The 26,754-nt window shown below is 29.8% G+C and overlaps 10 protein-coding genes, 2 long non-coding RNA genes and 1 pseudogene across 12 annotated transcripts; 4 read left to right on the forward strand and 9 right to left on the reverse strand.

The window, feature by feature from the left end:
• Positions 1–834: 834 nt before the first annotated feature.
• LOC139092922 (histone H2B) lies at positions 835–1,356 on the reverse strand. The gene has a single exon (XM_070643498.1). The coding sequence runs from the start codon at positions 1,331–1,333 to the stop codon at positions 956–958; it is 378 nt and encodes a 125-aa protein (XP_070499599.1). The 5' UTR covers positions 1,334–1,356; the 3' UTR covers positions 835–955.
• Positions 1,357–1,515: 159 nt separating this feature from the next.
• Positions 1,516–1,945, forward strand: LOC139092923 (histone H2A-like). Its single transcript, XM_070643499.1, has one exon. The coding sequence runs from the start codon at positions 1,565–1,567 to the stop codon at positions 1,943–1,945; it is 381 nt and encodes a 126-aa protein (XP_070499600.1). The 5' UTR covers positions 1,516–1,564.
• Positions 1,946–2,689: 744 nt separating this feature from the next.
• LOC139092924 (histone H4) lies at positions 2,690–3,094 on the reverse strand. Its single transcript, XM_070643500.1, has one exon. It carries the CDS (start codon positions 3,055–3,057, stop codon positions 2,746–2,748), a length of 312 nt encoding a protein of 103 aa, XP_070499601.1. The 5' UTR covers positions 3,058–3,094; the 3' UTR covers positions 2,690–2,745.
• Positions 3,095–3,442: 348 nt separating this feature from the next.
• Positions 3,443–3,895, forward strand: LOC139092920 (histone H3). The gene has a single exon (XM_070643496.1). The coding sequence runs from the start codon at positions 3,465–3,467 to the stop codon at positions 3,873–3,875; it is 411 nt and encodes a 136-aa protein (XP_070499597.1). The 5' UTR covers positions 3,443–3,464; the 3' UTR covers positions 3,876–3,895.
• A 612-nt stretch (positions 3,896–4,507) lies between these two features.
• Positions 4,508–5,306, reverse strand: LOC139092926 (histone H1B-like; annotated as a pseudogene).
• Positions 5,307–6,482: 1,176 nt separating this feature from the next.
• On the reverse strand, positions 6,483–6,916 carry LOC139092928 (histone H2B). The gene has a single exon (XM_070643503.1). It carries the CDS (start codon positions 6,891–6,893, stop codon positions 6,516–6,518), a length of 378 nt encoding a protein of 125 aa, XP_070499604.1. The 5' UTR covers positions 6,894–6,916; the 3' UTR covers positions 6,483–6,515.
• A 210-nt stretch (positions 6,917–7,126) lies between these two features.
• Positions 7,127–7,507, forward strand: LOC139092927 (histone H2A-like). Its single transcript, XM_070643502.1, has one exon. It carries the CDS (start codon positions 7,127–7,129, stop codon positions 7,505–7,507), a length of 381 nt encoding a protein of 126 aa, XP_070499603.1.
• A 760-nt stretch (positions 7,508–8,267) lies between these two features.
• LOC139092929 (histone H4) lies at positions 8,268–8,648 on the reverse strand. Its single transcript, XM_070643504.1, has one exon. It carries the CDS (start codon positions 8,633–8,635, stop codon positions 8,324–8,326), a length of 312 nt encoding a protein of 103 aa, XP_070499605.1. The 5' UTR covers positions 8,636–8,648; the 3' UTR covers positions 8,268–8,323.
• Positions 8,649–9,022: 374 nt separating this feature from the next.
• LOC139092921 (histone H3) lies at positions 9,023–9,472 on the forward strand. The gene has a single exon (XM_070643497.1). It carries the CDS (start codon positions 9,043–9,045, stop codon positions 9,451–9,453), a length of 411 nt encoding a protein of 136 aa, XP_070499598.1. The 5' UTR covers positions 9,023–9,042; the 3' UTR covers positions 9,454–9,472.
• A 412-nt stretch (positions 9,473–9,884) lies between these two features.
• Positions 9,885–10,589, reverse strand: LOC139092925 (uncharacterized). Its single transcript, XR_011544648.1, has 5 exons — positions 10,486–10,589; positions 10,362–10,416; positions 10,281–10,294; positions 10,170–10,209; positions 9,885–10,034 (listed from the first exon to the last, which is right to left on the reverse strand). It is a non-coding gene; the product is annotated as an uncharacterized lncRNA (long non-coding RNA).
• A 1,089-nt stretch (positions 10,590–11,678) lies between these two features.
• LOC139092931 (uncharacterized) lies at positions 11,679–12,303 on the reverse strand. Its single transcript, XM_070643505.1, has 2 exons — positions 12,119–12,303; positions 11,679–12,046 (listed from the first exon to the last, which is right to left on the reverse strand). Exons 1-2 carry the CDS (start codon positions 12,187–12,189, stop codon positions 11,758–11,760), a joined length of 360 nt encoding a protein of 119 aa, XP_070499606.1. The 5' UTR covers positions 12,190–12,303; the 3' UTR covers positions 11,679–11,757.
• Positions 12,304–12,872: 569 nt separating this feature from the next.
• On the reverse strand, positions 12,873–13,766 carry LOC139092930 (uncharacterized). The gene is made up of 3 exons (XR_011544649.1): positions 13,688–13,766; positions 13,426–13,511; positions 12,873–13,237 (listed from the first exon to the last, which is right to left on the reverse strand). It is a non-coding gene; the product is annotated as an uncharacterized lncRNA (long non-coding RNA).
• Positions 13,767–16,645: 2,879 nt separating this feature from the next.
• Positions 16,646–22,067, reverse strand: LOC139092919 (uncharacterized; the record flags this gene model as incomplete). Its single annotated transcript, XM_070643494.1, has 2 exons — positions 16,646–17,708; positions 18,813–22,067. Coding segments are annotated over 2 exons (4,318 nt in total), but the record flags the coding sequence as incomplete, so codon positions are not given.
• Positions 22,068–26,754: the final 4,687 nt, after the last annotated feature.

Consider the following 26,754-nt stretch of genomic DNA (forward strand, 5'->3'; position numbering starts at 1 on the left):
AATTTAATTTGCAAATTGCAAAAAAATTAAGTTAAAGTGGAAATTTGAAAAAATTATTGAAATTATCTCAATTAAATTTGAATAACTTTTGAGCCGAATGGAATAATTTGTTGAAATCTTCACCTAAGGATAGTCAATTTAATATAAAATCACGAAATGAAGGAAAAATTCTCAAAATATTAGTTAACCTAACTCCAGGGACGTGCTCAAAAAAATAATGTTTGATGCTCAGTTGCTTGAAAATTTTGTAAATAAATTTTAATGAAATTTACTTTAACTTTCTCATGTCTCATGAAACTCAATTAAGTGGTAAAATGCAGAAATTAGTCATTAAAGTTCAATTTTGTTAAATTTAGCCAAATTTATAAATCTAATCTTAATTAAATTAGATTTTTAAAAATTCCTCGAACCGAAAGCCACTTTTAATGACTCAGTATATAGCAAGTATATAGACTATATGATAACTGTAAATGAAATTATATGGAGTGAGACTGAGTTTATAGTTTAATAAGAAAAGAACATTTTTATTAATTTAACTATTTTATCACAAATATTTTTTACTTTTGACAAATTTAAGACTTATCTAGGTTATCAAAGTGTGTTATCAGAAATGCCATAAACAAGGAAAATTGTCTCATATAGAGTTTGTACAGGAGAAAACAGAATAAAATTTAGAATTAAGTTTCATTTTTGAAAATTTTGTTTATTTTAACTAAATAAGTGTTTAAAATTATTAACAAAAATACAAATTTATTTTTAATGTAATAATATCATAAATATTTTACTTTAATATGACTAACTATAGAATTATTATTAATGTAGATAGAATCATTTGTACTATGGGAATGATATTATATGACTCATTTGATTAAAAAAAAATTCTCTTTTTCTTAAAATATTTTGCGGTCTTGAAAAAGACCATTTGAGATTTGCGATGCAGCACAGTAATAGCAATTTACTTGGATGACGTGTATTTGGTGACAGCCTTTGTTCCTTCTGAGACAGCGTGCTTAGCCAATTCACCAGGCAAGAGTAAACGAACAGCAGTTTGGATCTCGCGACTTGTGATTGTTGATCGTTTATTGTAGTGAGCCAATCGTGAGGCTTCAGCAGCAATACGTTCGAAGATATCATTGACGAAACTGTTCATGATGCTCATTGCCTTTGATGAAACACCAGTGTCTGGGTGAACTTGTTTCAAGACTTTGAAGATGTAGATTGCGTATGATTCCTTACGCTTATGACGTCTCTTCTTCTTGTCATCCTTTGAGATTGCTTTTTGTGCCTTGCCGGCTTTCTTTGCAGCTTTTCCGCTTGTTTTTGGTGGTGCCATTTTTTATGATGTGTTTTGAATAAAGTTCAGAATACAACTGTTGTCTATTCACACTTTTCGCTCTCTTTATATACAATTTCTCTCACCATGTAGCATAGACCACGCCTCTCTCTTTCCCGCTCTCAATTTTAGTATAAATACCTGAACATTTGTGAACATTCAACTCAGTATCGAATCATCATTCGTTTGTAAACTTTCTCGTACAAGTCAAATCAAATAACATATTGAAAAATGTCAGGCCGTGGTAAAGGAGGCAAAGTTAAGGCAAAGGCAAAGTCACGTTCAAGCCGTGCTGGATTACAATTCCCAGTCGGTCGTATCCATCGTCTTCTCCGTAAAGGAAACTATGGTGAACGTGTTGGTGCTGGAGCTCCAGTATATTTAGCTGCCGTCATGGAATACTTGGCTGCTGAAGTTCTTGAATTGGCAGGAAATGCTGCTCGTGACAACAAAAAAACAAGAATCATTCCACGTCACTTGCAATTGGCCATCCGTAATGACGAAGAATTGAACAAACTTTTATCTGGAGTCACAATTGCACAAGGTGGTGTCTTACCAAACATCCAAGCCGTCTTGTTGCCAAAGAAGACAGAATCAAAAACGAAAGCATAAATTCATCAATAATATGCCTTCAAGCATCTTAAAACCGTCCTTTTCAGGGCGACAAATTTAAATTCACAAAGAAAAACAAATTTTTATTTTATTAAATTTCCTTAATAATTCTTATTACGTGATTCTATTTTAGTTAAACTTATTTTAGTCTAAATTAGTTCAATTTTTTGATTTTATGTGATCTACCCTATGCTTAAATTAGAGAAAAACCAGTTATGTATCAGCCATATTTTTATGAAATTCGCATTCAATATAATTTTGCCATTTAAACATTATGCTCTCCTGTTAACAAAAACTCCATTTTATTGAAAACAGTATTTATTTTAAAATTCTTGAACTTAATGAAATAGATTTAAATCAACTTTCAGAGACCTAGTATTAACCTTATTAATATATATATATATATATATATATATATATATATATTATATATAAATTATGTTCTTTGTCTTTTAGTGGAGATTTCAATATTCGTAATCAAACCATTCTAGGTTCAAATACTAGCAAATGAATATAATATCACTATTTTATAAGACATATACACTCCGAGTGGATAAGAAATCGTTATAACCAGTCAATAACTAGGGACCAAACTTGTCTTTAACAATTTTTAACGTATTTTTTGTTCTCTTGGGCAAATTATTGTCTTAGTTTTTTGAGCACAAAAGAGAGTAGCTTAGGATTTACAAACATACTTTATGGAATTAAGAATAAAAATCAAAAATAATTTTCTTCATAAATAAATTTGCGGTCTTGAAAAAGACCATTTAATGTAAGTTGATGATGATGTAGAAAGAAATTTAACCTCCGAAACCGTAGAGAGTACGTCCTTGGCGTTTCAATGCATAGACGACATCCATAGCTGTGACTGTCTTTCTCTTGGCGTGTTCAGTGTATGTGACTGCATCACGGATGACATTTTCCAAGAAAACTTTCAAGACACCACGAGTTTCTTCGTAGATCAAGCCTGAGATACGCTTGACACCACCACGACGAGCCAAACGACGGATTGCTGGCTTTGTGATTCCTTGGATGTTATCACGAAGAACTTTACGATGACGCTTTGCGCCTCCTTTTCCTAAACCTTTGCCTCCTTTACCTCGTCCAGTCATTTTGTATTTTCAATTTATTTTTTACTTCTTTACACAAGAAAATGTAAAACTTGAATGATGCTGATTCATGAAATTCACTCTCTTTATATACATTCTCTCACCTTCCCCTCTCTTATAATTTCGATTTGAATTTCTGTCGATTCCGTAAAGTTGCTTACAATTAATTTACCTAAATCCATACTTTGGAAGAGAATTAATAATTTTGAAAATAATTCAGAAACTTTTACCTAAGTTAATTAAAGAAATTTCAAGAATTCATCGAAATTCTCTCATTTCCCCTCATTCTTACTCTCCCTACCACACATTCATATCTTCGCGCCAAGAAAATAATATAAATAGGGGACGCATTTCTTACTTTTGTATTATTTCTCATTTGAATTTCAAATCGAAAACTCAAAACTAAAAAAATGGCCCGTACAAAGCAAACAGCTCGTAAATCAACTGGTGGAAAAGCACCACGTAAACAATTGGCAACAAAAGCTGCCCGTAAATCAGCACCAGCAACCGGAGGAGTTAAGAAGCCACATCGTTATCGTCCAGGTACAGTTGCTCTTCGTGAAATCCGTCGTTATCAGAAATCGACTGAATTGTTGATCCGCAAATTGCCATTCCAACGTCTTGTCCGTGAAATCGCTCAAGATTTCAAGACTGACTTGCGTTTCCAATCATCAGCAGTCATGGCTTTACAAGAAGCATCTGAAGCTTACCTCGTCGGATTATTCGAAGACACAAACTTGTGCGCCATCCATGCCAAGCGTGTCACAATCATGCCAAAGGACATCCAACTTGCTCGTCGTATCCGTGGTGAACGTGCTTAAATTCTCATAGCAAAGAATAATTTACAACAATTGAACGGTCTTTTTCAAGACCACCAAAAATATTGACATGAAAAGAAGAAAATTTTAATCAATTTTATGATCTCAATTTAAAATTAGGATCATGATAGGACATTATCAATTTATTATTAGGACATTTGTCTATAAACTAAAAATATATAACATTTTATAATTTTTCATAAGAGTTTAGCTTATTTTCATATAATATTCAACAATTTTGTGTATAGTATTAATGATTGAACGGAAAAGTTTGTTGTATCAGTCAGTCACGAGTATGGCGAAATAACTAATGGAAGGAAGCTGTTGATAGAAGGTACATTGCATTTGGTATTGGAAATTGGCAAGTAATAGAAAAAATTTCTGATGATATCTAGGAGAGGCTATGGATCACAATTGATCTGTACAACAGAGAATAACTGGATTTTGATTCTAGTCACTAAACGATAGATATCCATATTATTTAGTATAAAACCTGTACAAAATGTACATATGTTGTAAATATCACAGAATTTTTATTAATTTTATATAAAATAGACTCAAATTGTAATCAAAAATTAGTTTTTCTTATTTAATGAGATTTTGTAGTCCTGAAAAGGACTATTTGTAATGGTTGCTGATTATCAGCCATGAATTGTGCTTATACGATAAGTTTCTTAGTTTAGAATATCAATTGTGTTTGCTTGTCTGATTTAAGCTTTCTTTGCTGCTGGTTTTTTGGCGGCTTTTGGCTTCTTCTCTGCAGCTGGCTTCTTTGCTTTTGGTGCTGCTGCTTTTTTTGTTTGGCAGCAACTATAGCTTTTGGTGCTGCTTTTGGTTTTGCTGCAGCTTTTGGTTTTGGTGCTGCCTTTTTGGCGGCTGGCTTTGCTGCTGCTGGTTTCTTTGTGGTCTTTGCAACTGGCTTCTTTACTTTTGTGGCTGCAGCTGCTTTTGGCTTCTTGGCAATTGTTTTCTTGACTTTTTTCTCACCAGCCTTCATTGGCTTAGCAGCAGCGGCCTTCTTTGGCTTCTTTTCAACAGCCTTCTTTACAACCTTTTCTTTCTTGGCTGCTGCTGGCAATTTGAATGATCCTGATGCTCCTTTACCTTTAACTTGTAACAATTGTCCCTTTTCAACAGCTGATTTCAAGAATTTCTTGATAAATGGAGCCAACTTATCAACATCAACTTTGTATTGAGCTACAAGGAACTTCTTGATGGCTTGTAATGATGAACCACCTCGTTCCTTTAATGTCTTAACTGCATTGACAACCATTTCACTGACTGGTGGATGAGTTCTTGGTGCCTTTGGTTTCTTTGGCTTGTCAGATTTTGGTTTCTTCTCTTTCTTGGCCTTTGCTGGTGAGGCAACTGGTGATGGTGCGACTTCTACTGCTGGATCAGACATTTTTGATTTATTTCTTAATTTTTCTTGTATTAAAAGAATTTTCAAATTGAAAATATTATGAGAAATTACAAGTTTTGTGGGTCCCTTAACTATGAGATGTGAATGGAAACGAAGCCTCGCACTCAATTTTTGTTGTAAAAATTTCCTTCATAAACTTCGGTGTCAATCTCAAAATTTGTTAATTATTGCATAAACTTTTATTGTGCGATTCAAAATAGTTTTGGAATGTTATTTTAAATTGAAATGTTAATTGAGATTTTAATTTGAAAATATTAAATTTAATTTGCAAATTGCAAAAAAATTAAGTTAAAGTTGAAATTTATGAAAAAATATTGAAATTATCTTAATTAAATTTAAATAACTTTTGAACCGATTGACATAATTTGATGAAATTTTCACTTAAAGATAGTTAATTTAATGTATATTCACAAAATAAAAGAAAAATTCCTAAAATATTAATTAACTTAACTACAGGGACGTACTCAAAAAATAATGTTTGATACTCAGTGCTTGAAAATTTTGTAAATAAATTTTTATGAAATTAACTTTAAGTTATTCGTGTCTCATGAAACTCAATTAAGTGGTAAAATGCAGAAATTAGTCATTAAAGTTCAATTTTGTTAAATTTAGCCAAATTTATAAATCTAATCTTAATTAAATTAATTTTTAAAATTCTTCATACTGAATGTAGCCTTCAATGACTCAGTATATGGACTATATGATAACTGTAAATGAAATTATTTGAAATAAGACTTAGTTTAGAGTTTATATGGCCGAAACAGATCATTTTTTATTAATTTAACTATTTTATCACAAATATTTTTTACATTTGACAAATTTAAGACTTTTCTAGGTTATCAACGTGTGTTATCAGAATGGCCATAAACAAGAAAAATCGTCTCATATAGAGTTTTCAGACAAGAAAAGAATAAGATTCAGAATTATATTTTATTTTCGAAAATTTTGTTTATTTTACTTTAGTACACTTAACTAAATAAGTGTTTAAAATTATTAACAATAATACAAATTTATTTTTAATGTAATTTTATCATAAATATTTTACTTTAATATGACTAACTATAGAATAATTAATAATGTAGATAGATTCATTTGTACTATATTTGGGAATGATAATATATGACTCATTTGATTATTAAATCTTTCTCTTTTTCATAAAATCATTTTGCGGTCTTGAAAAAGACCATTTGAGATTTGCGATGCAGCATAGAAATAGCAATTTACTTGGATGATGTGTATTTGGTGACAGCTTTTGTACCTTCTGAGACAGCGTGCTTAGCCAATTCACCAGGCAAGAGTAAACGAACAGCAGTTTGGATCTCGCGACTTGTGATTGTTGATCGTTTATTGTAGTGAGCCAATCGTGAGGCTTCAGCAGCAATACGTTCGAAGATATCATTGACGAAACTGTTCATGATGCTCATTGCCTTTGATGAAACACCAGTGTCTGGGTGAACTTGTTTCAAGACTTTGAAGATGTAGATTGCGTATGATTCCTTACGCTTATGACGTCTCTTCTTCTTGTCATCCTTTGAGATTGCTTTTTGTGCCTTACCGGCTTTCTTTGCAGCTTTTCCGCTTGTTTTTGGTGGTGCCATTTTTTATGATGTGTTTTGAATGATTTTCAGAATACAACTGTTGTCTCTTCACACTTTTCGTTCTCTTTATATACAATTTCTCTCACCATGTAGCATAGGCCACGCCTCTCTCTTTTTCCCGCTCTCAATTTTAGTATAAATACTTGAACATTTGTGAACATTCAACTCAGTATCGAATCATCATTCGTTTGTAAACTTTCTCGTACAAGTCAAAACAAATAACATATTGAAAAATGTCAGGCCGTGGTAAAGGAGGCAAAGTTAAGGCAAAGGCAAAGTCACGTTCAAGCCGTGCTGGATTACAATTCCCAGTCGGTCGTATCCATCGTCTTCTCCGTAAAGGAAACTATGGTGAACGTGTTGGTGCTGGAGCTCCAGTATATTTAGCTGCCGTCATGGAATACTTGGCTGCTGAAGTTCTTGAATTGGCAGGAAATGCAGCTCGTGACAACAAAAAGACAAGAATCATTCCACGTCACTTGCAATTGGCCATCCGTAATGACGAAGAATTGAACAAACTTTTATCTGGAGTCACAATTGCACAAGGTGGTGTCTTACCAAACATCCAAGCCGTCTTGTTGCCAAAGAAGACAGAATCAAAAACGAAAGCATAAATTCATCAATAATATGCCTTCAAGCATCTTAAAACCGTCCTTTTCAGGGCGACAAATTTAAATTCTTAAAGAAAAACTAATTTTTATTTTATTAAATTACCTAAACAATTCTTATTAATGATTATATTTTAGTTAAACTTATTTTAGGTTTAGATTCGTCTGATTTTTGTCTTATTTGGTCTACACAATGCTAGAATTAATGCAAACTTGGTTAAAATTTCAGATATTTTTATGCAATTTGCATCCAATATTAGATTTGCCAAATGAAAATATATGCTTTCCTGTTCACAACTCCATTTTATTAAAAATTATATATCTTTGGAAATTCTTGAATTTGAATGAAATAGATTTAAAATCACCATTCAGAGACCTAACAAACAACCTTATACCATTTATTACTGTTCAATAAAATCATGTTCTTCATCTATTAGGGAGATTTTAGTGCATTGTATTTGCAATCAAACTGGGCTGAAATACTTGAAAATGAATATAACATCTCTATTTCATATCACACATACACTCCGAGTGGATTTTAACTTGGGCCTATTTGCCTCTTACAATTTTTAACGTAATTTTTGTCCTCTTGGGTACATAATTTTCGTAGTTGTTTGAGAACCAAAGAGAATAGCTTAGAATTTACTAAAATTAATATGCTTTATTGATTCATTTAAAAATATTATTTTACTTCAAGTATACGAAATTTTAAGAGATTTTAAGAAATTAAGAATAATAATCAAAAATAATTTTCTTCATAAATAAATTTGCGGTCTTGAAAAAGACCATTTAATGTAAGTTGATGATGATGTAGAAAGAAATTTAACCTCCGAAACCGTAGAGAGTACGTCCTTGGCGTTTCAATGCATAGACGACATCCATAGCTGTGACTGTCTTTCTCTTGGCGTGTTCAGTGTATGTGACTGCATCACGGATGACATTTTCCAAGAAAACTTTCAAGACACCACGAGTTTCTTCGTAGATCAAGCCTGAGATACGCTTGACACCACCACGACGAGCCAAACGACGGATTGCTGGCTTTGTGATTCCTTGGATGTTATCACGAAGAACTTTACGATGACGCTTTGCGCCTCCTTTTCCTAAACCTTTGCCTCCTTTACCTCGTCCAGTCATTTTGTATTTTCAATTTATTTTATACTTCTTTACACACGAAAATGTAAAACTTGAATGATGCTGATTCATGAAATTCACTCTCTTTATATACATTCTCTCACCTTCCCCTCTCACTCAATTTCGATTTGAATTTCTGTCGATTCCGAAAAGTTACCTGAAATTAATTTACCTAAATTCATACTCTGGAAGAGAATTAATAATTTTGAAAATAATTCGGAAACTTTTACCTAAGTTAATTAAAGAAATTTCAAGAATTCATCGAAATTCTCTCATTTCCCCTCATTCTTACTCTCCCTACCACACATTCATATCTTCGCGCCATAAAAATAATATAAATAGGGGACGCATTTCTTACTTTTGTATTATTTCTCATTTGAATTTCAAATCGAAAACTCAAAACATAAAAAATGGCCCGTACAAAGCAAACAGCTCGTAAATCAACTGGTGGAAAAGCACCACGTAAACAATTGGCAACAAAAGCTGCCCGTAAATCAGCACCAGCAACCGGAGGAGTTAAGAAGCCACATCGTTATCGTCCAGGTACAGTTGCTCTTCGTGAAATCCGTCGTTATCAGAAATCGACTGAATTGTTGATCCGCAAATTGCCATTCCAACGTCTTGTCCGTGAAATCGCTCAAGATTTCAAGACTGACTTGCGTTTCCAATCATCAGCAGTCATGGCTTTACAAGAAGCATCTGAAGCTTATCTCGTCGGATTATTCGAAGACACAAACTTGTGCGCCATCCATGCCAAGCGTGTCACAATCATGCCAAAGGACATCCAACTTGCCCGTCGTATCCGTGGTGAACGTGCTTAAATTCTCATAGTAAAGAAATATTTACAACAATTGAACGGTCTTTTTCAAGACCACCAAAAATATTAACATGAAAAGAAGAAAATTTTTAATCAATTTATGATCTCATTAGTTGATAAGGATTCTACATTCTTATCTTTCTGCATCTCAGCCTATCCTTCATGTGGTATGTTATAAATTTATATCTACGTCGTATTAATTTCATATCTTGCAATTTTTTTGCGTTTTAGTTTTACTTTCTCATTGAAAGATATGCTTGTGATTAATTAAAAAGAATGTTTATCAATTCCGTTGTGGCTAATGCATAGATAAGTATGAAGCTAGCAGAAATCTTATCATTGCATTAAATTTAAAAGTGGCGTGATTAATTTTTAGATGTCACATTTTTTCTTGAAGGAATTTAGTGAGACTGACATGATTAAGAACAGCTCAAATTTTTCTTAGAAAACTTTATTTTAAAATCACAAAAAAATTGAAAAATGTTTTAATCTTGATCTTTTCGCTTCATTTATGTGTGTTCATTTTCCAATGAATCTGATGATTATTTAATTGTTTATGAACTAGCTTCGGTGTTCTCCTCAGTTCTGAAATATCAAATTAGAATAATTTTAGAGTTATATTTGAATGTTTTAATGTTTTAATCATTAAGTTATTAATCAATTATTGATAATTTCTTAGTTAAATTCATATTAAATTCATATTGTATTATTTGAACTTACATAATTGCTGGTTCAATTCCCATGATTGGCTGAATTGGCTCTATAAATATAATTATTTTTACATTAAAATTTAATTATAATATATGTTTTTATGTATGATTAATTTATTACCTGGATTTTCTGGTCTAAAATGTTTTAAAATAAAAAATGTCTTGTAAATATCAATAAAATTTTGATTATTTCGTTACTTACTCTGTAGCCTCAACTTCAGTGGTTGCTTCAACTTCAGTTGTTGCTGTTACTGGCTCTAAATTATTGACAAATTAGTTAATTAGATTAGGTGTTTAGATTTAATTTTTAAATTTCTTGTTATTACCTGGATCCATTTTTAAATTATGATTTTATTTAACTGTAAAATTAATTTTTTTAGCGTTATTAGTCAATAGATATGTCTACCAAATTAAATATTATTCAAAAGCGGACAAAAATATGACAGAAATAATTCTTAATTCAATAGTGTGCAAGCTGAGTGCCAGTCACAGTACTACCATCAGTACACTAATGTCGCCACTGTGATGAATGGACAATTATTTGTCCACTAGGGATTTAATTATTTCAAAATATTTCTTTAACAATCTATTTTGATTTAAAACAAAGCACTTTTAATTAATAGCATTCCAACACTTAACTTTACCTTAAAAGTTTTAATTTTTTGATCCAAATATGAAATTTATACTGACTTGCGATAACATTTTTTTTCTGTTTTTATAACCATTGCAACTGTTTCGTTGATGTCACATAGAACTGATATAGAACTGATAAAATTTTGTGATAATATTTTTACAATTATTCAATAGTGCTGGTTTGGGTGTAGATCTAATTACTGAGATTTTGTGATATTTAGGTTATTTCTTGTAGAATTTTAAATTGTAATAGTTTGAATGCTAATTTTTTTAAAAATATTTTATTTATTTATTTTTAGTGTTGGATATTTTTGGTGAATTATCATGATTTACGCGGAATTTAAGGATTAAATCTTTCATGTCTTATCGGAGTCTTATCGTTATTTAATGAAAGTCGCAGTGATTATCTATGCAACTTAAAGATATACATAAAAAACATTACATTGCACAAAAACGGCGGAAATAGTTGTTATGGACTACAAATTTTGATTAGTGATTTTGTTATAAAGCATTCCTGCAGATGTAGGATGGACCGAAAAAAATCTATTTTTTTCGTCATTTAATTTCCAACGAAATCTCGGAAATACCAAAAGAGGTGATTGCAGTGAAAATAGGAACATATTTTAGTTTTATGCAATGATGGTGAAATTCAGTCTATATTGTGATTAAAATATTTATAAATAATCTATGACTAAGTTTCCAAAAAGAAGTATTGTCATATTCTTGCATGTATAAGTGAAGAAAATCAACGAATATTATACTTTATCTCTGCAATTTTTGTTTTTGTTATTGTATTTCTTTTATATTCTAAATTTAATACAATTTATTGCTTTTTAATCTCTTAAAAACAACAGAATTTTTTGTTTCTTTTTTAAAAATTGTCTTTATTCACAAAATTCTTAAATTTGTAATGACAAAGTTGCAAATATTTTATAATTCCAGAGCCTCTAGAATTATTTATTGTTCTATTTTTTAACTTGTTTTGTTCTATTACTATTATAATTTAATCCATAATTAGCTGATCCACCAGGATTGTTTGTTCCTTGAATTGGAGCGTTTCTACCAGGATTGCTTGATCCTTGAATTTGAGCGGATCTACCAGGACTATTTAGATGGTTATTTATAGCACTCTCTGCACCATTTTGAGGAGTTTTCTTTTGCGTTATCCTATCCTCAGGATGATTTCTTAAATATTTCTCTCTAATCTCGTTGAGTTTTGCACTGGCATCAATAATATTGTTATTCTTAGTTTCCCTATAATCATTTTATAAACATAAAGCATATTAATTTAATTTGTATTAATTTCTTTTATAATTTGCTGTTAACCTTATTTTATCAATCTGCTCTTCTTCATTCAGTTCAGAAATCTTTGGTTCAGTCAACTTTGGATCGTTCATGTTATTTTTTTGTAATTCTAAATATTGCGAAATCAAATAAATTCTTATTTAGTTACACAATTTTTAAGAATCAAAATTTTCACTTTTTTAAGTCAGTTAAATTGCAATGCTTTAAACTCTTATTTAATTTTTTTAAATGTTAAAATTTTAGCTAAATTATTTACACCTTTCTCGTGGACAGGAACTAAAGCAATGAGTAATAAAATTTTAATAAAAATAAAAAAAAAAAAATTTTTTTTTTTTATAAAATTTTAATACACCGCAATAAATACAACTTATATATGAGAATGTATGCAAATATTCTCTTTTTCAATTTCTTCTTGATATAACCAATGTTATACTGATCTTGATATAACATAGTTCAAATTCTTGTTTGTTGTTAATAAAGGAACCAAGTTCACTCTTACAATCGTCTTGAATAACAATATAAATCAAAAAAAAAAACTTAAAAATAAAAATTAAAAAATTGAACAAACTTAAAATTTCATATAAACGTATAACTATGTTATAGCAAAATAAGCTCAATAACAAATACTAATAAACATTTTTTTGATGAGGTTTGTTTGAGAGAAATTATTTTATTAGAATGTACAAAATATTAAACATTGAAATTCTGAGTATTTTAGAATCTTTAATTGAAAAACCATATTTCATTATTGAATTTTTCAATTAGACTCTGAATTTATTTACTGCTTCATATTTTAAGCAGCTTTTAGATCCAGAAGTTATTCCTCATCTAGTGCAGACGCCGTCTGAACTATTAATTCTCAACTGATCCAGAAAATACTTAAATGAAGTAAAAATTTAAAAATGATTATTAATTTAACATTTTGGATCCTTTGCATTAAAATTTTTTAAAACTTTTGAAATATAAAATTTGATTTAAAAGATTAATAATTATTTGTCTTAGTTTTTAGATGGTGGTTTTGATGGTCTTGGCTTTTCTTGAGAAGCCTTGTCTACAAGACTTTGATTCTTGGCGCTTGGATTTGTGCATGTATTATTTTTCCATTCGTCGCATGGTTTAGAAGGACAACCTTTGGCTTGTCTAAAAGTAAACATTAAAATAATCAAAAAAGTTGATTTTCGGCTTTATTGCCAGAATTTTGATGATTTATTAAACCTTTCGGCCAGATGAGCTTAATTGTCAAAATGTCAAAATGACTTAAATCTCAAAATACAATGCCGGTTAATTTTTTAATGATTTAATAAAATATTTTACATTTTTAGGTTTACCTTATATTCTGTTGTTCATCTGTTGAATTTCTTCTTTCATTAGGTTTTGGTTTTTTATCCATTTTCCTGACGTGTTTTTAATTGTGCTGTGAGATTGAAACAAAGAAAGAATGTTAATATATTTTTGATAAGATTTTAATATATTTGATGAAATTTTTACAAAGCTTTTTATCAATTTTCACAAAACTAAAGAAAATTTCAATTTATTTTACTAATACTGAACATTAAGATTGACTTTAACAAATAATTAAGTTAAGTAAACCTTTTTAAATTGCACAATTAATAATTTATTTGGTAGAAACAAATTCTGACTAAAATTTCAAAATATTACAGATAAAAAAATAGAAAAAAATTTTGAGAGAATAAATTGAGCGGAAAAGTATATTAGTATTGCTAATCTTGTTACGAAATTTTTCGTATTAGACTCATTTATACGCACATATTCTTAAATAGATTTTCATCATCATAACATGATTTTTTTGTATTCGTGTGTGAATATTTGACAATATTAATTCGTTCATAATTTACGAAATTTTTATCGCCTTACAATTGCATCGTTTATATATTTTTATCTGAAATTAAAATAATTAGTCACTTTGCAGAATTAATGTGAATAAACATTTGTATTTATTTCATCATTTATAAAATCAAAATAGAATCAATGATTTGAATTTTGAGAAGTCTTTGAAATAAGTGATGTTCGTGGTTGATTCTGTGGATGAGTTTGATTTCTTAGTAACTCATTCTTTTTTTGACAACTTGTCTGTGTGTTACAACGCGAATATCTGAAAATCATGATAAAATTAACATTTTTTTTACAAACTAGTTTGATATTTTATTATTTTTATACCTAATATTCTCCTGTTCTTGATCAGCCTGATCTTTTGGGATGTCTTTTTCTGAATCCATTTTTTCCATAGTGAATTGAGTCAAAGATTTGAGATAAAAATTAGAATCTTGATAAGAATTTTGTCAAATTTTTGTTAAATAATTATTTTTGACTTTTCAAAATCGAACTTGAATTTAAAAACCATTTAATAACGAAAAAAATTCAATTTAGAAACTTAAATGAATTTTAAAATTTTCACTGTTTTGCTTTTGCTGTCTGTTGCTTAGAAAAATTTCTGTCAAATGAAAAATTTGAATAAAGAGAGAAAATATTATGAGAGATAAAAAAATTTAGCTCAAATATAGATAAATTTTGTGATTTTTCAATTGAAAAAAAAATTACAAATTTTGTGAAATAAAAATTTTATTAAATATGAGTGATAAATTAGTCGTATATAAAGTATGACGAATAATTTCTTATTTATCAAGTTTAAGTTAGTATTTAAATTATTTAGTCAAAACTTAAGAGCTCAGTATTTTAAAACAGATTGTAGAAAGACATTTTTATCTAAATTTCCTTTGTCGATAAAATATCGACATAATTAGAGAAAATAGTCTTTTGTTTGAGATTCAAATATGAAAGACTAGTTAATTTATATAATTCACAAAACTTCACCTTTATTGTTCTTTACTTTATAAAGTTAATTCGAAAATTGTTAGTCTTTCAACTATTTTTATCCTAAATTATAATTTTAACGGATTCATTATAAAAAATTTCAATATCAAATTCAAACTTACTCTTTGTAGACTTATAATTAAAGAATTTTTATTTTAATCACGTTCTCGTATCCTTTCTTCTCACTTATTTTCTTTTTATCCAAAACCTCACACTTTTCTTATTTGAAGTTCACACGAAAAAGAAACATTTGTAAGGTTTTAAATTTCAAATTGGAAAAATACGGTAAAATTCAAATTTCTTAAGAACGTTAATAATTTTCAGAAATATTCTTACTTAATTAATGCAAATTTAATTCATATATAATAATTTCTTTTAAAAAGAAATTATTTTACACTCGCGCGGAGGCTAAGATGTCTAAATTTTTGAGATGACCACGTATTGGGTTTCACGTGATGAATTGTTGCTACATGGAAATTGTTGAAACATTTGATGTTGTTGATTGGGAGAAAAAGTTGGAAATGTCATGTATTGATTAGTAGTAGGAAATTGATTCCATGATGGAACTGGCATCATAGTAGCAGGATTGTACATATAATGAGTTGTGGATGGATGGAAGAAATGCTCAGAATTGACTATTTGTGGAATAATAGGCTTGGACATGGGTACATAAGAGACAGGATTTTGAATTTGTTGCATTTGCTTATCTGCAACTGGAACAACATGGTTTTGGTGGAAATGTTTACGACGTTTAAATTGCTGTTGAATTTTCGGCTTCATATTTGTCCTTTCTTTATTGATTTTTTTGTATGATGATTGAAATTTACTCACAACTCTCATCATCTTATCTTCCAATGAAACCTCAAATCCATCGTTCATGAACTTGTTCATTATTGACCTAACGAATCTTCTGTCTTTAAATCCGATTAAAGCATGTACACGATTAACAGATATGTATTCGAAATCGCTACACTCATATTGTCTTAATTTATTCATCACGTCCAATATATTTTGATTTCGCCACATTCGTACCTTCACAACTTTTTCTTGACTTCGACTATTATTAATTACTTCAAAATTTTCCTTAGTTTGTTCAGGTGTCATAAACAATACAGACTTGTCTACAAATCTCATAGTATATGATCTCCCATCATTATTCCTCTCACTTTCACTCGTCATCTTGTTAATTATTTTTTTGTCTCGAACTCCCATTCTCAAATGATACCGTTTGTTTCTCAAAGTTTCGATATGAAGATTGGTGATCTGATTATAGTCATCTACCGTAGCATTGATCTTCCTCATAATGCATTGTAACATTGTTTTAGGCTTCACTTGATCATAAATTGATGAGAATTTTATTACAGGTCGTTCCATTGCTTAATCTGAAATTATATGATTGAAGTAAAATTAATTTTTTTTTTTTTTAGTGCCTTGTGTCATGTTCAACTTCTTGTTGACTGGACTTTTATGTTTTTTTTTTTTTTCATGTTAACTCTTATTGGTCAATCATGTCTGATTAATTTATTTTTACGTCAACTCTACATGGTTGATCATAAATTTTTTTTTTTTTTAAACGACTTTTAGGAATTTGAATGTTCAACTATAAAATGGCCAGTTTTATAGTATCTTCCTATAATCTTATTTTATGCTTTTAAGATTTTAAATTTTTGGTTTGAACTTTTTTGAACTTCAACGTATTTGTTGAAGCTTTAAATTTTACATTTTTATGGCATCTAAATTTAATTTTGCAACATAAAGTGCTCCGCGATTTACAACACTATATTTTTCATCTTTATATAATTTCATTAATTGTTTAAGCGATAAACTTTTTAATTCAGGTATCGAATTATTTTTACCCAACAATACCCTGTACTCTCTGACTTGGTTTTTTGATCCTATAATTATATCAACAATTTTACCAATTCTCCAGGAATTGGCAACAATGGTATCGACAGTGATGACAATGTCACCAACTTTTAATGGCTCTTTTGTGTCAATCCATTTTTCTCGTAATAATATAGTGGGTAAGTAATATTTAATCCAGTGACCCCACAAAATATTGGTTATTACTTTAAGGTCTTCATACGATTCATTGAATGTTCGTTTTAAATTTACACTACAAGGTAAAGTTTGAATTGATTGCCTTCCAATCAAAAAATAGTTAGGTGTTAATATTTCAGTATTAGTTCCTTTTATAGGAATTAATACAAGAGGTCGGTTATTAAGAATGCCAATTACTTCATTAAGTATGGCTTTTAGCATAAAATCATTAAACAATTTTCTATTTAGTGTTGTCATATCAATTATCTTTTTAAGTATGATTTTTGTCAATCCAACCATACGTTCGACGGCTCCTTGAAAATGTGGTGATCTAGGTGGGCCGAATTTCCACTCAATTGGAGAGGTGATTATTCCCTTTTTTAGTAACGTGACATTCCACTTATTGACATCAGATTCCAGGATATTACTGGCTCCTTTGAAATTTAATCCATTGTCAGATATGATGATTTTTGGAGCTCCTCTCAAATTGATGGTATTGGTTAATGCTATTAATGTTGATTCAGAATCCATCCTTTCAATTAATTCAAGGTGTATAGCTCGGGTGGTTAGACAGCTGTAAACAAATATATAACGTTTAGCTATGATATTTCTGTAGATGTTGACGGTGAGTGGTCCTGCAAGATCTACCATGGCGTTTGTGAAAGCTGGGTTATGATGAGCCAATCGAACTGATGGTAAATCCCCCATTAATGGAGCTTGAGGTTTTGCTGAATTTTTCCTGCAATGTAAACATTTAGATTTAATGATTAGATTAACAGTCCATTTTATGTGTGGTATGTAAAATCTATGAGATATATGCACTACAGTGCTGTTATTCAGCGAATGCTTATTCATCTCATGGTATTTTAAGATTATCAAAGAAGTAAGAGGATGTACTTTGGGCAAAAGTATTGGACAGATTCGGTCATATCCGTATTCCTCAACATTTTCTTTATTTAGAGAAATTCTAGTAGAAACTCTAATTAAATCATTGTGATCCAAAAACGGATTTAACTTAAAAATTTTATTATTTTTTGGCAATGGTCTGTTACTTTTTAGCAACTTTAATTCTTCAGAGTATCCAATTTTTTGTGCTTTTAATAAACATTGCTGCTCAGAATGTTGGTACATAAAATTTTTACACAAAATTTTTGATCTTTTATCATTGAATTCATTGGTAAGTGACTTAATTTCCGTTTTGATGGTTCTATTATGCTTATCATTTTTTAACATATTGTTTAATACATCAATTTTTTTCTTAACTTTTGCATTTTTTGTTAAATGTATTAATCTATAAGCATATTGATAGGTACTAATTAATGATAAATAATTATTGAATTTGGATGGATCAAACAGATCATTTTCTTCATTATCATCATTTTCAACAACGTTTATATTTAGGTAATGTAATTTAGATTGTTGTTCAATTTCGAACTTATTGGCCTTAAATTCAGGCCAATTCTCCTCGGGCATGCAAAAAAGTCGAGGATGAAACCAATCATTGCTGAAACTCATTTCAGGCATAGAACTTATCTTAGTGCCAAAATCTGCAGGCATGTATTCGGTTGGTATCCATAACCATTCATTTGATTTCGTCATACTTTTAATTTTATCTATTCTATTTTTTACATAAACGGTGGGCTTTTTTGGATTGTTTGTGATCCATTCTTTCACAGCAGCATTATCAGTCAAGTATACTACCTTATCGATGCTTAAAGTATGCATCTTAATTACTTGATTTGCCATGGTGCAAATTTTAAGAGCAACGTTAAGTTCTAATTCCGGTATTGATCTATTTTGTTTAAGAGGGGTGACGAATGTTTTAGCATGAATTAAGTTATACCCTAATTGTTGATTTTTATCATTCAAAAATCTCAAGTATATAGCACCACATGCTATGTCTTTACCAGCGTCTCCAAAAGCCCAAAGTTGTATTTGTGATGAATTTTTATATTGACTACAATAAATTCTGGGTACATTAATTTTTGTAATATCTTTGAACCAATTAATGCAATTTTTCCATAATGTAAAATGATCTTCATTAAGAATTTGATCCCAAGTATAATTTTCTTGACACAATTTATGGTAAAGTATTTTCATTTTTGATGTTGCAAATTGAAAGAGTCCGATAGGATCGAATAATGTCATGAGTACTTGAAGTACTTCTCGTTTATTGGGTCGTTCGGTTCCGTGGATTATACTTGATGGAAATTTATCTAGATTTAAACTAAGGGCCAAAGTGTCGTTTTTAAAATCAATATCATAACCGAGTAACTTTTCTCTTGTTTCGTTTGAGAAAACTTTTTCGTGACTTTTTTCTATAGACGTTAATTTACCCCGAATTTCATTTATGACCTCCTGTACATTACTGTTAATTTTTAACAAATTAAACCCACCAGTACGTAAAATTCGCTTCACATGGATAGTTATGTCCACTGCTTGTTTTACAGTATCTACTGATCTAACTATGTCATCAACATAGCTACTTTTTAAAATAGTTTCACTTGCTTCTGGCAAGTCATTTTTAAACTTTAAAGCAATTGTATTTTTTACATGCTGTGAAATGACAGGTGAACATTTAGCACCAAATGGCAAAACTAACATTTTGAAGACTCTAATTTTATCTTCGGGATTTATACGAAAAAGGAATCTCAACGAATCAGTATCCTCATCAGTTACAAAAATCTGGTGGAACATTTCATTAAGGTCGCCCTTAATGAAATATGTTCTTTCCCTCATCTTGAATATTATTTCCAACAGACTATTATACATGTTTGGACCCGATAATAGAAAATCATTCAATGATTTTCCATTGACTTTTGCAGCCAAATCCCATATCATACGAACTCTTTTATTTGGTGGATGAATAAAAAAAATCGGGTTGTAATATGTCTTTTTACCAATTGTTTTAACTTCCAATTCTGTTAGTTCTTTTGCATAACCCTTTGTTAACAAATTTTGGATCTGACTGACACATTCTTGAAACTTATTTAATTTATAAGCTTGTTTCTCTACGATCAGAAATCTTCGAAGTGCTACTTTAAAGGAATTAATATAGTCTAAGGAAAAAGGTTGATTTACCCATAAAAGTGGTGCTACATAATGACTGGAATTAGGTTTTTGAATAATTTTATTGTTTAGTACTTCCAGTGCATAAACTTCCTCTGCAATCTTTTTATCATTTGGTTCAACAGGTAGATTGTAATCAAGTCCCATAACTTCTTTCTCCATCTCATTAAGTTCTTTTATTTCTGATTCCATTAATTCATGTTGATGGTTCATATAACGGTTATCGTTTTTGACAAATTTGTTGTCTATAATTAACTGATCATAAATTTTTGCTAAACTATAAAAAGAACCAAAAATATAATCTCCCAATAAACATCTTACACCAAATGGAGCAGAGAGGTCTTTAGTCTTGGGTTTAACTAATTTAATCTGTTCAAAAACGAATATATTGTCAATGCCTATTACGCCACTTATTTCATGGTAATCATGTAGATTCAAGGGTAACAAATATGGATATTTATCATAAAATTCACTCGCAATGAATTTTTGTGATGCGATGTTTAATTTTCTTACTGTACGAAAATATAACTTATACGACTTACTGGATGATAGTCCACATGCTTCAGTTTTTACTATTCTAGAGTAATCGTCATAACGTTTTTGGTCTCCTGACCATCGAAGTTCTAAGGGAAGCCATGGACCTCTTATTTGCAGCTCATTAGCAACAGACTCCTCTATTAAGGATACAGTACTTCCACTGTCTATAAGTAGGGCAACTTCCTTCTTTTGATTTAATTTAAGAACAATAACGCTCAGTATATTGTTGCATGTGGTTGAGTTGTTGTGGCAACTATTAATTAGTTTGGAGTTATCTACAAAAAGCATATTATTTCTAGTAAAGTTGTTAGTGTATAAATGTGAGTTGCTTAGCTCTTGAATTAAAGTTTCCATTTCATCATCTTTTCTGTCTCTAGAACATCCAGGTTCAGGTAGAGGGTTATCAGAATTGTTGTTATTTCTATTACTATTAATGTTAGTAAATTTTTTATTATTGCTGTGATGCTCTCTCTTATTGAGTTCTCTATCTGGTTTTCGTTTATAACAGAAAATGCTATGATGAGGTAATGAACATCCCTCAACTCTACATTTTAACTTGTCGTTTGGACAGTTTTTATGTGACGACCATTCATTACCACAATATGTACAGATTCCATTTTTCTTAGCTATGGCTGTTACATCTTTTCCATTCATACGCCACAAATCCTTACATTTATTAAAAGTATGTGAATCACTTTTATGATACCAACATTTTACCTTTATATTATCGATCTTTGACTTATCTTCAAAATGATACAGACGAGGTTTCTCAAACCTTCGTCTTTCTTTCTCTTCTTTGTCTTTACGATTATTACTGTTCAAAAATGACTCATTTCTTATGCTTAACTCTAAAGTAGGTATGAACTTTGTTAAAGTTTCAATTAAGTTGGAAAGTGACACACTTTTATGTTTGCTTTCCAACTTAGCTTGCTTCTTTTCCCAAGCAGTCTTTAAAAAAGTTGGTAAAACATTTACTACATTGGCTATAAATTTTTGGTTGTTACTGTAACTTTTTTCGTTATACGCTTTAGACAACGAATCGAAATTTCTCAATTTATCAATGTACTCAATAATTTTAGCCTTCTGATGACTCTTAATTGAAATGTGATTTTCTAACTCACTAGCTTCTTTGTAGAGCGGTTTAAGATTATGTTTTAAACGCTTATTGATATTTTTTAGACATTCTTCATAAGTTTTGGGATTAAAAAGAGTCTTACCTCCAATCCTGATGACTCGTTCATCCTTAATAGCGTCTTGAAGTCGTGTAACGTTCTCGTTGTTACTATATAAATTCTTCGTCTCTTTAAACGCTTCGTAAAAGACACACCACGATAGATTATCGTCTGTTACCACAGGCAATCTCTTCAAACTTAGTTTGTTCAAATAGTCCACTGTATTTTCCCGAACTTTTCTTACAGTTACATTTCTTGTATCTGGTTCTGTGTTATTATCAGTATCTGAATCACTTGAATCACTATCGGAATCACTATCACTTGATAATTGCTCATTTTTTAATTTTAATTTTTTTTTTTTGAATCATTTAAAGCTTGAGTGGCTAAATTAAATAAGCAATCATCACATATGATTCTTTTCGCGTCAGAATCATAAGATCTATCTTCATTTGATGACAAACACGAGTTGTGCTTAAATCTTTCACAATAAAGACAAGCTTTAAATTCATAATCAACTATACTTTCACTGCACTTTTCACAGGATATAACTGTCTCACTGGTTGATTGCTCTGCCATAGTTTCATTACATTCTAATGACTCGTAACTGTCTTCAGATATTTGATTAATAGTATTGTCACTTTTATCATCTTTATCACTTTTATGCTGTACACATATCCACTTAGCATCAATCTTATTATATTTTTGTCTTTTACACTTAGAATGAATCCACCGTATACATCCTTTTATATCACAAAATATTAATTTGTCACTAAATGTTTTAGGCTTATCACAATTTGAACACCTCCTCTTTCTTGGGGTATTCATAAATTAGCTATATTATTTACAATTTCTTTGTCTTTTTTAACACTCAATGAACCGTATAATAATTTTCTACCTCAAAGAAAATTTTTCTTTAAAAAAAAAATTACAGATGATCCTTAGGTTACTGGATCTTTCATTGTTCTTAAACAAAAGAACACATTTTTATCCTCACGAGGATATTACAAAAGAGATAAAAAATTTTATGTCGATAAAATATCGACATAATTAGAGAAAATAGTCTTTTGTTTGAGATTCAAATATGAAAGACTAGTTAATTTATATAATTCACAAAACTTCACCTTTATTGTTCTTTACTTTATAAAGTTAATTCGAAAATTGTTAGTCTTTCAACTATTTTTATCCTAAATTATAATTTTAACGGATTCATTATAAAAAATTTCAATATCAAATTCAAACTTACTCTTTGTAGACTTATAATTAAAGAATTTTTATTTTAATCACGTTCTCGTATCCTTTCTTCTCACTTATTTTCTTTTTATCCAAAACCTCACACTTTTCTTATTTGAAGTTCACACGAAAAGAAACATTTGTAAGGTTTTAAATTTCAAATTGGAAAAATACGGTAAAATTCAAATTTCTTAAGAACGTTAATAATTTTCAGAAATATTCTTACTTAATTAATGCAAATTTAATTCATATATAATAATTTCTTTTAAAAAGAAATTATTTTACAAACCTCAAACCTGATTCATGACAGCTTGTGCTGGATTTTTCGCATTCAAAACACCTTTTGCCTTCCGAAAAGTATGGAACCTGCATTAAGTTATTGTCAAACATTGTCGAAAAATTGCAGTTTTTGCAGATTTTGACATTAAAAAATTGGATGTTTAAGTCGCAATTTAAAGATACTGTCTAGAATCCCAACCTTTTTCCTGATTTTCTTACTAACAAGATTGAACATAAGAGCTTTATAATTAATTTCTCTTCAGAGATAATAAAATAATTAATGGCGTACATTAAAGTATCTTTAGTTCAGTTGAAACTTTTTTTTTTAAGCACTAATCATTGTGCAGAAGCAGAACATTCAGTTTTTATGTTCACAATGACCTAAAACAACCATAGTAACAAGCACAGTATTATTTTACTGCATGATATGTGCCACTAGAATATTTGCATTCAGGAACAGAAATTTAAAATGAAAAGTTCACAAGATAACAATGCACAAAAATTTCGAGAATGTAGAACCACAACAAGAGTGAAAAATCTAAGCCAAATATTGTCTATTCCTTTCTTTCTTCTCGATGTAAACCCACATATTACCTTCGTAAAACCTCTTCTTTACTAATTCTACTGCTGCTGTTTTCATTTCATATTACAACATTGAAAAACAAAGGCAAATATTGCAATACATAATCTAGCGAGTAGAAAAAAAAAGGTTGAAGATGAGCAGGCACAAAGAGAAGCAGGTGTAAATTGAATTTTTCTGTTGTTTTTCATTTAATAAAATTAAAATAGCTAAATGCTGGAGAAGTGTACACACTAGAGAAAATAAATATATATCTTCGAGAAGAAGCGCGCAATGATGAAAGCAATTTGCTTTAAATTCACAACTCATGTGGGAATTTTTTGTGGATATTATGGATGTGAAAAGAATGAGAAGCGGGTGAGAATGTAAAAAGATTCTCAATAGTTTCCAAACAAAAAAATATTGAAGAATATGCTGTAATCGAGTTTGGTGGAAATTAAATTGAAGATGTTACAGTTTGAAGGATTTATATTACCATTGCGAATTAATGCCTTATCATCAGCAAGTCATGGAAGATAAAAGGATGCGGCGCATTTAATTATTACAGAGATTTTACAGGCTGGATCTTATAAAATGAAGAATTTTACGGTTAAGTCCTTAAAAATTAATGAAATTGAGTATTAAGTAACGGAATCTATATCCAACAACCAATCCAGTCAACCCAAATCACTCACATAATTTAATTTCACTTCCACATCCAATAATCGACAATCTTTGCTGATCTCAATGAGAAATAAGGGTGCGCTGTCAAGGCGAAACTAATTAGCACAAAGTACATAGCCATCGCTGCAAAAAAAAGAAATGTTTGAGATGCCATTAAGAAGCGCAAACAATGTGAAGTATTGCGGCTATTTTGAAAGTCATTACGAGCAATCTTCTTAATGCAGCTGTTTGAGATGAACGAAGAAAATGGCGAAATTAATTGAAGAGATTTATAAAAATGAAAAACAAATTACCTTGAACTTGTGAGAAATTTTTTAATCTAATCCAATTTCCTAGTGACCTAGAAACATAAATTGTAGCACTTTATCTCATTTTTTTTGTGTGTTTCTCTCCCTTTACGTGAGGATATAAAAACATTTGTTGTATTTTTATTAAGTTCTCGTATCACGTTAGAATATGTTTATAAATAGTTTCGTTCCTCCATCCCAATCTCAACTTTATACAACAAAGAAACAACAACAACAACAATTTATAATATGGGAACTATGAAAGAAACATCGTCATATGATTTTTATTTTATTATTCAACAATAAACTTCTCGTTGTAGAATAAAAAAAATCATCACCGTGTTCAGTGTTTTATTTCCTCTTTTCATGCACGGTCTGTATAAAAGAAATAAATGCATTATTTATCACACATAAAATATTATTTGTGAATTTTTTTATGTTTAGATGCTCATTTGGTGCGCTGATGAGGAAGGCATTTTGACTGACCTTTTGATTGATGCTCAAAAGGAATTGTGAGCTGATGAATTACATGCATTTATCCAATAATGGTAATCATGAGTTTTTGTCGTTATGTCTGCTATTCTGCACTAAATTCCTCTTGCTTTTCCTTTTTGTCATGCTTGACGGTTCCTAGTACCCTAGTATTCAATAATAACAACGTACTTTACAAGAATATGAATTCCATTTAGCGTTCACAAATGTGTCCGTGATGGAGCATTAATAAAGCCTTTGTCATTTGAAAAAGGCGTTCCAATTCCTCATCCCAAATCCATTTCCAACATGTTTTTTTTTTCATCTTTAAGCATACCTACAACGACGGTAGCAACAACATAATTTTTCCTCCAATTCTGTGAGAAGCAAAAACTAAAAATATAGTAAATTGCAGAAAATTTTTCTAAAACCAAACATATATAAATGGCAAACAGAACAAAACCAATAAAATGCAATTTGATTGTGCAAAAAAAAAGAATTCTGAGGATGAAATGATATTTATACACGACAATGGCTTGTAAATAATATGTGGATAATGACGTTGAATAAAATATAATTCGATTTCATTTTTATTTTTATGATTTACGGATGCATTTGAAATTGAAATGATATAATAATTTAATGTCTGCATTTGAGCATTAAAAAATGAGAATAATTTTAAAAAAGTATAAATTGTTGAGTTGCATTTATGGATTTGGTAAGTAAGGTTAGTCGATTATGAGTTGATTTAGGAAGCATCAAACTTTTGAATCGACAATTCAACTAATTTTCTAATTTGCAACGGAAAATTAAAATTCAAAAAATTTAAAAGCAATTTTTCAAAAATTTCTCACTTTAAAAAGTTTTTCTGCGATTATTTTAATTAGATTAAGTTATAAAAGCATAAATTACTTGCAAAATAAAGTTCTATGTGGCAAAAGATGAATAAACTAAAGCCACACCAGAAAATGTCTGTTAAACTTCAAGAATCACCAACCAACAAGCCATTTTAACAACATAACCTCATTTACAATCTAAAATCACAATAAAAAATAATCACAAAAAACTCCTGTAATCATTTATGTCTGTGCTTTTTATTATTTAAACTTCCCCATTCAATGAATATTCGTGTTATAGCAAATAATGTGCGTGATTAAAGCATCAAAATGATTGCTGGATGAAGTTGTTATGGGTATTAAAGGGTCTATAAAAATTTTTATATTTTTTTCTGTTTAAACTAAAAGTTTAATTCAAATGGCAAATGAAGCACTTTAGACTTGATCATGAATAATTGGATGTCTAATATCTTCATTTGTACAGCTTTATAATTGCCATCATTACTTGCCAGAGATATCTAATGATATTCTTTAAGTCTCTTTTAATCCCTTCTTAATGTTTACTGACATAAGTTTCAAGACCTTTTCGCACCATCATGCTCAATTTGACTTTCAACTCATCACAAGTTCCTCATAAAAATTTATTTTCTTGATGTCTAAA

The sequence above is a fragment of the Chironomus tepperi genome, unplaced genomic scaffold (genome assembly GCF_022539635.2).
Source record: "Chironomus tepperi strain 1889 unplaced genomic scaffold, CSIRO-AGI_Ctep_v1 contig_314, whole genome shotgun sequence".
Taxonomy (NCBI): domain Eukaryota; kingdom Metazoa; phylum Arthropoda; class Insecta; order Diptera; family Chironomidae; genus Chironomus; species Chironomus tepperi.

Bases quoted from the DNA above. Each gene is read 5' to 3' on its own strand.
- LOC139092921 (XM_070643497.1), top strand. From the start codon at position 9,043: ATGGCCCGTACAAAGCAAACAGCTCGTAAATCAACTGGTGGAAAAGCA.
- LOC139092924 (XM_070643500.1), bottom strand. From the start codon at position 3,057: ATGACTGGACGAGGTAAAGGAGGCAAAGGTTTAGGAAAAGGAGGCGCA.
- LOC139092920 (XM_070643496.1), top strand. From the start codon at position 3,465: ATGGCCCGTACAAAGCAAACAGCTCGTAAATCAACTGGTGGAAAAGCA.
- LOC139092931 (XM_070643505.1), bottom strand. From the start codon at position 12,189: ATGAACGATCCAAAGTTGACTGAACCAAAGATTTCTGAACTGAATGAA. The intron at 12,047-12,118 runs GTTAACAGCAAA...AAATGATTATAG, and splicing joins GAGCAGATTGATAAAATAAG to GGAAACTAAGAATAACAATA.
- LOC139092929 (XM_070643504.1), bottom strand. From the start codon at position 8,635: ATGACTGGACGAGGTAAAGGAGGCAAAGGTTTAGGAAAAGGAGGCGCA.
- LOC139092927 (XM_070643502.1), top strand. From the start codon at position 7,127: ATGTCAGGCCGTGGTAAAGGAGGCAAAGTTAAGGCAAAGGCAAAGTCA.
- LOC139092928 (XM_070643503.1), bottom strand. From the start codon at position 6,893: ATGGCACCACCAAAAACAAGCGGAAAAGCTGCAAAGAAAGCCGGTAAG.
- LOC139092922 (XM_070643498.1), bottom strand. From the start codon at position 1,333: ATGGCACCACCAAAAACAAGCGGAAAAGCTGCAAAGAAAGCCGGCAAG.
- LOC139092923 (XM_070643499.1), top strand. From the start codon at position 1,565: ATGTCAGGCCGTGGTAAAGGAGGCAAAGTTAAGGCAAAGGCAAAGTCA.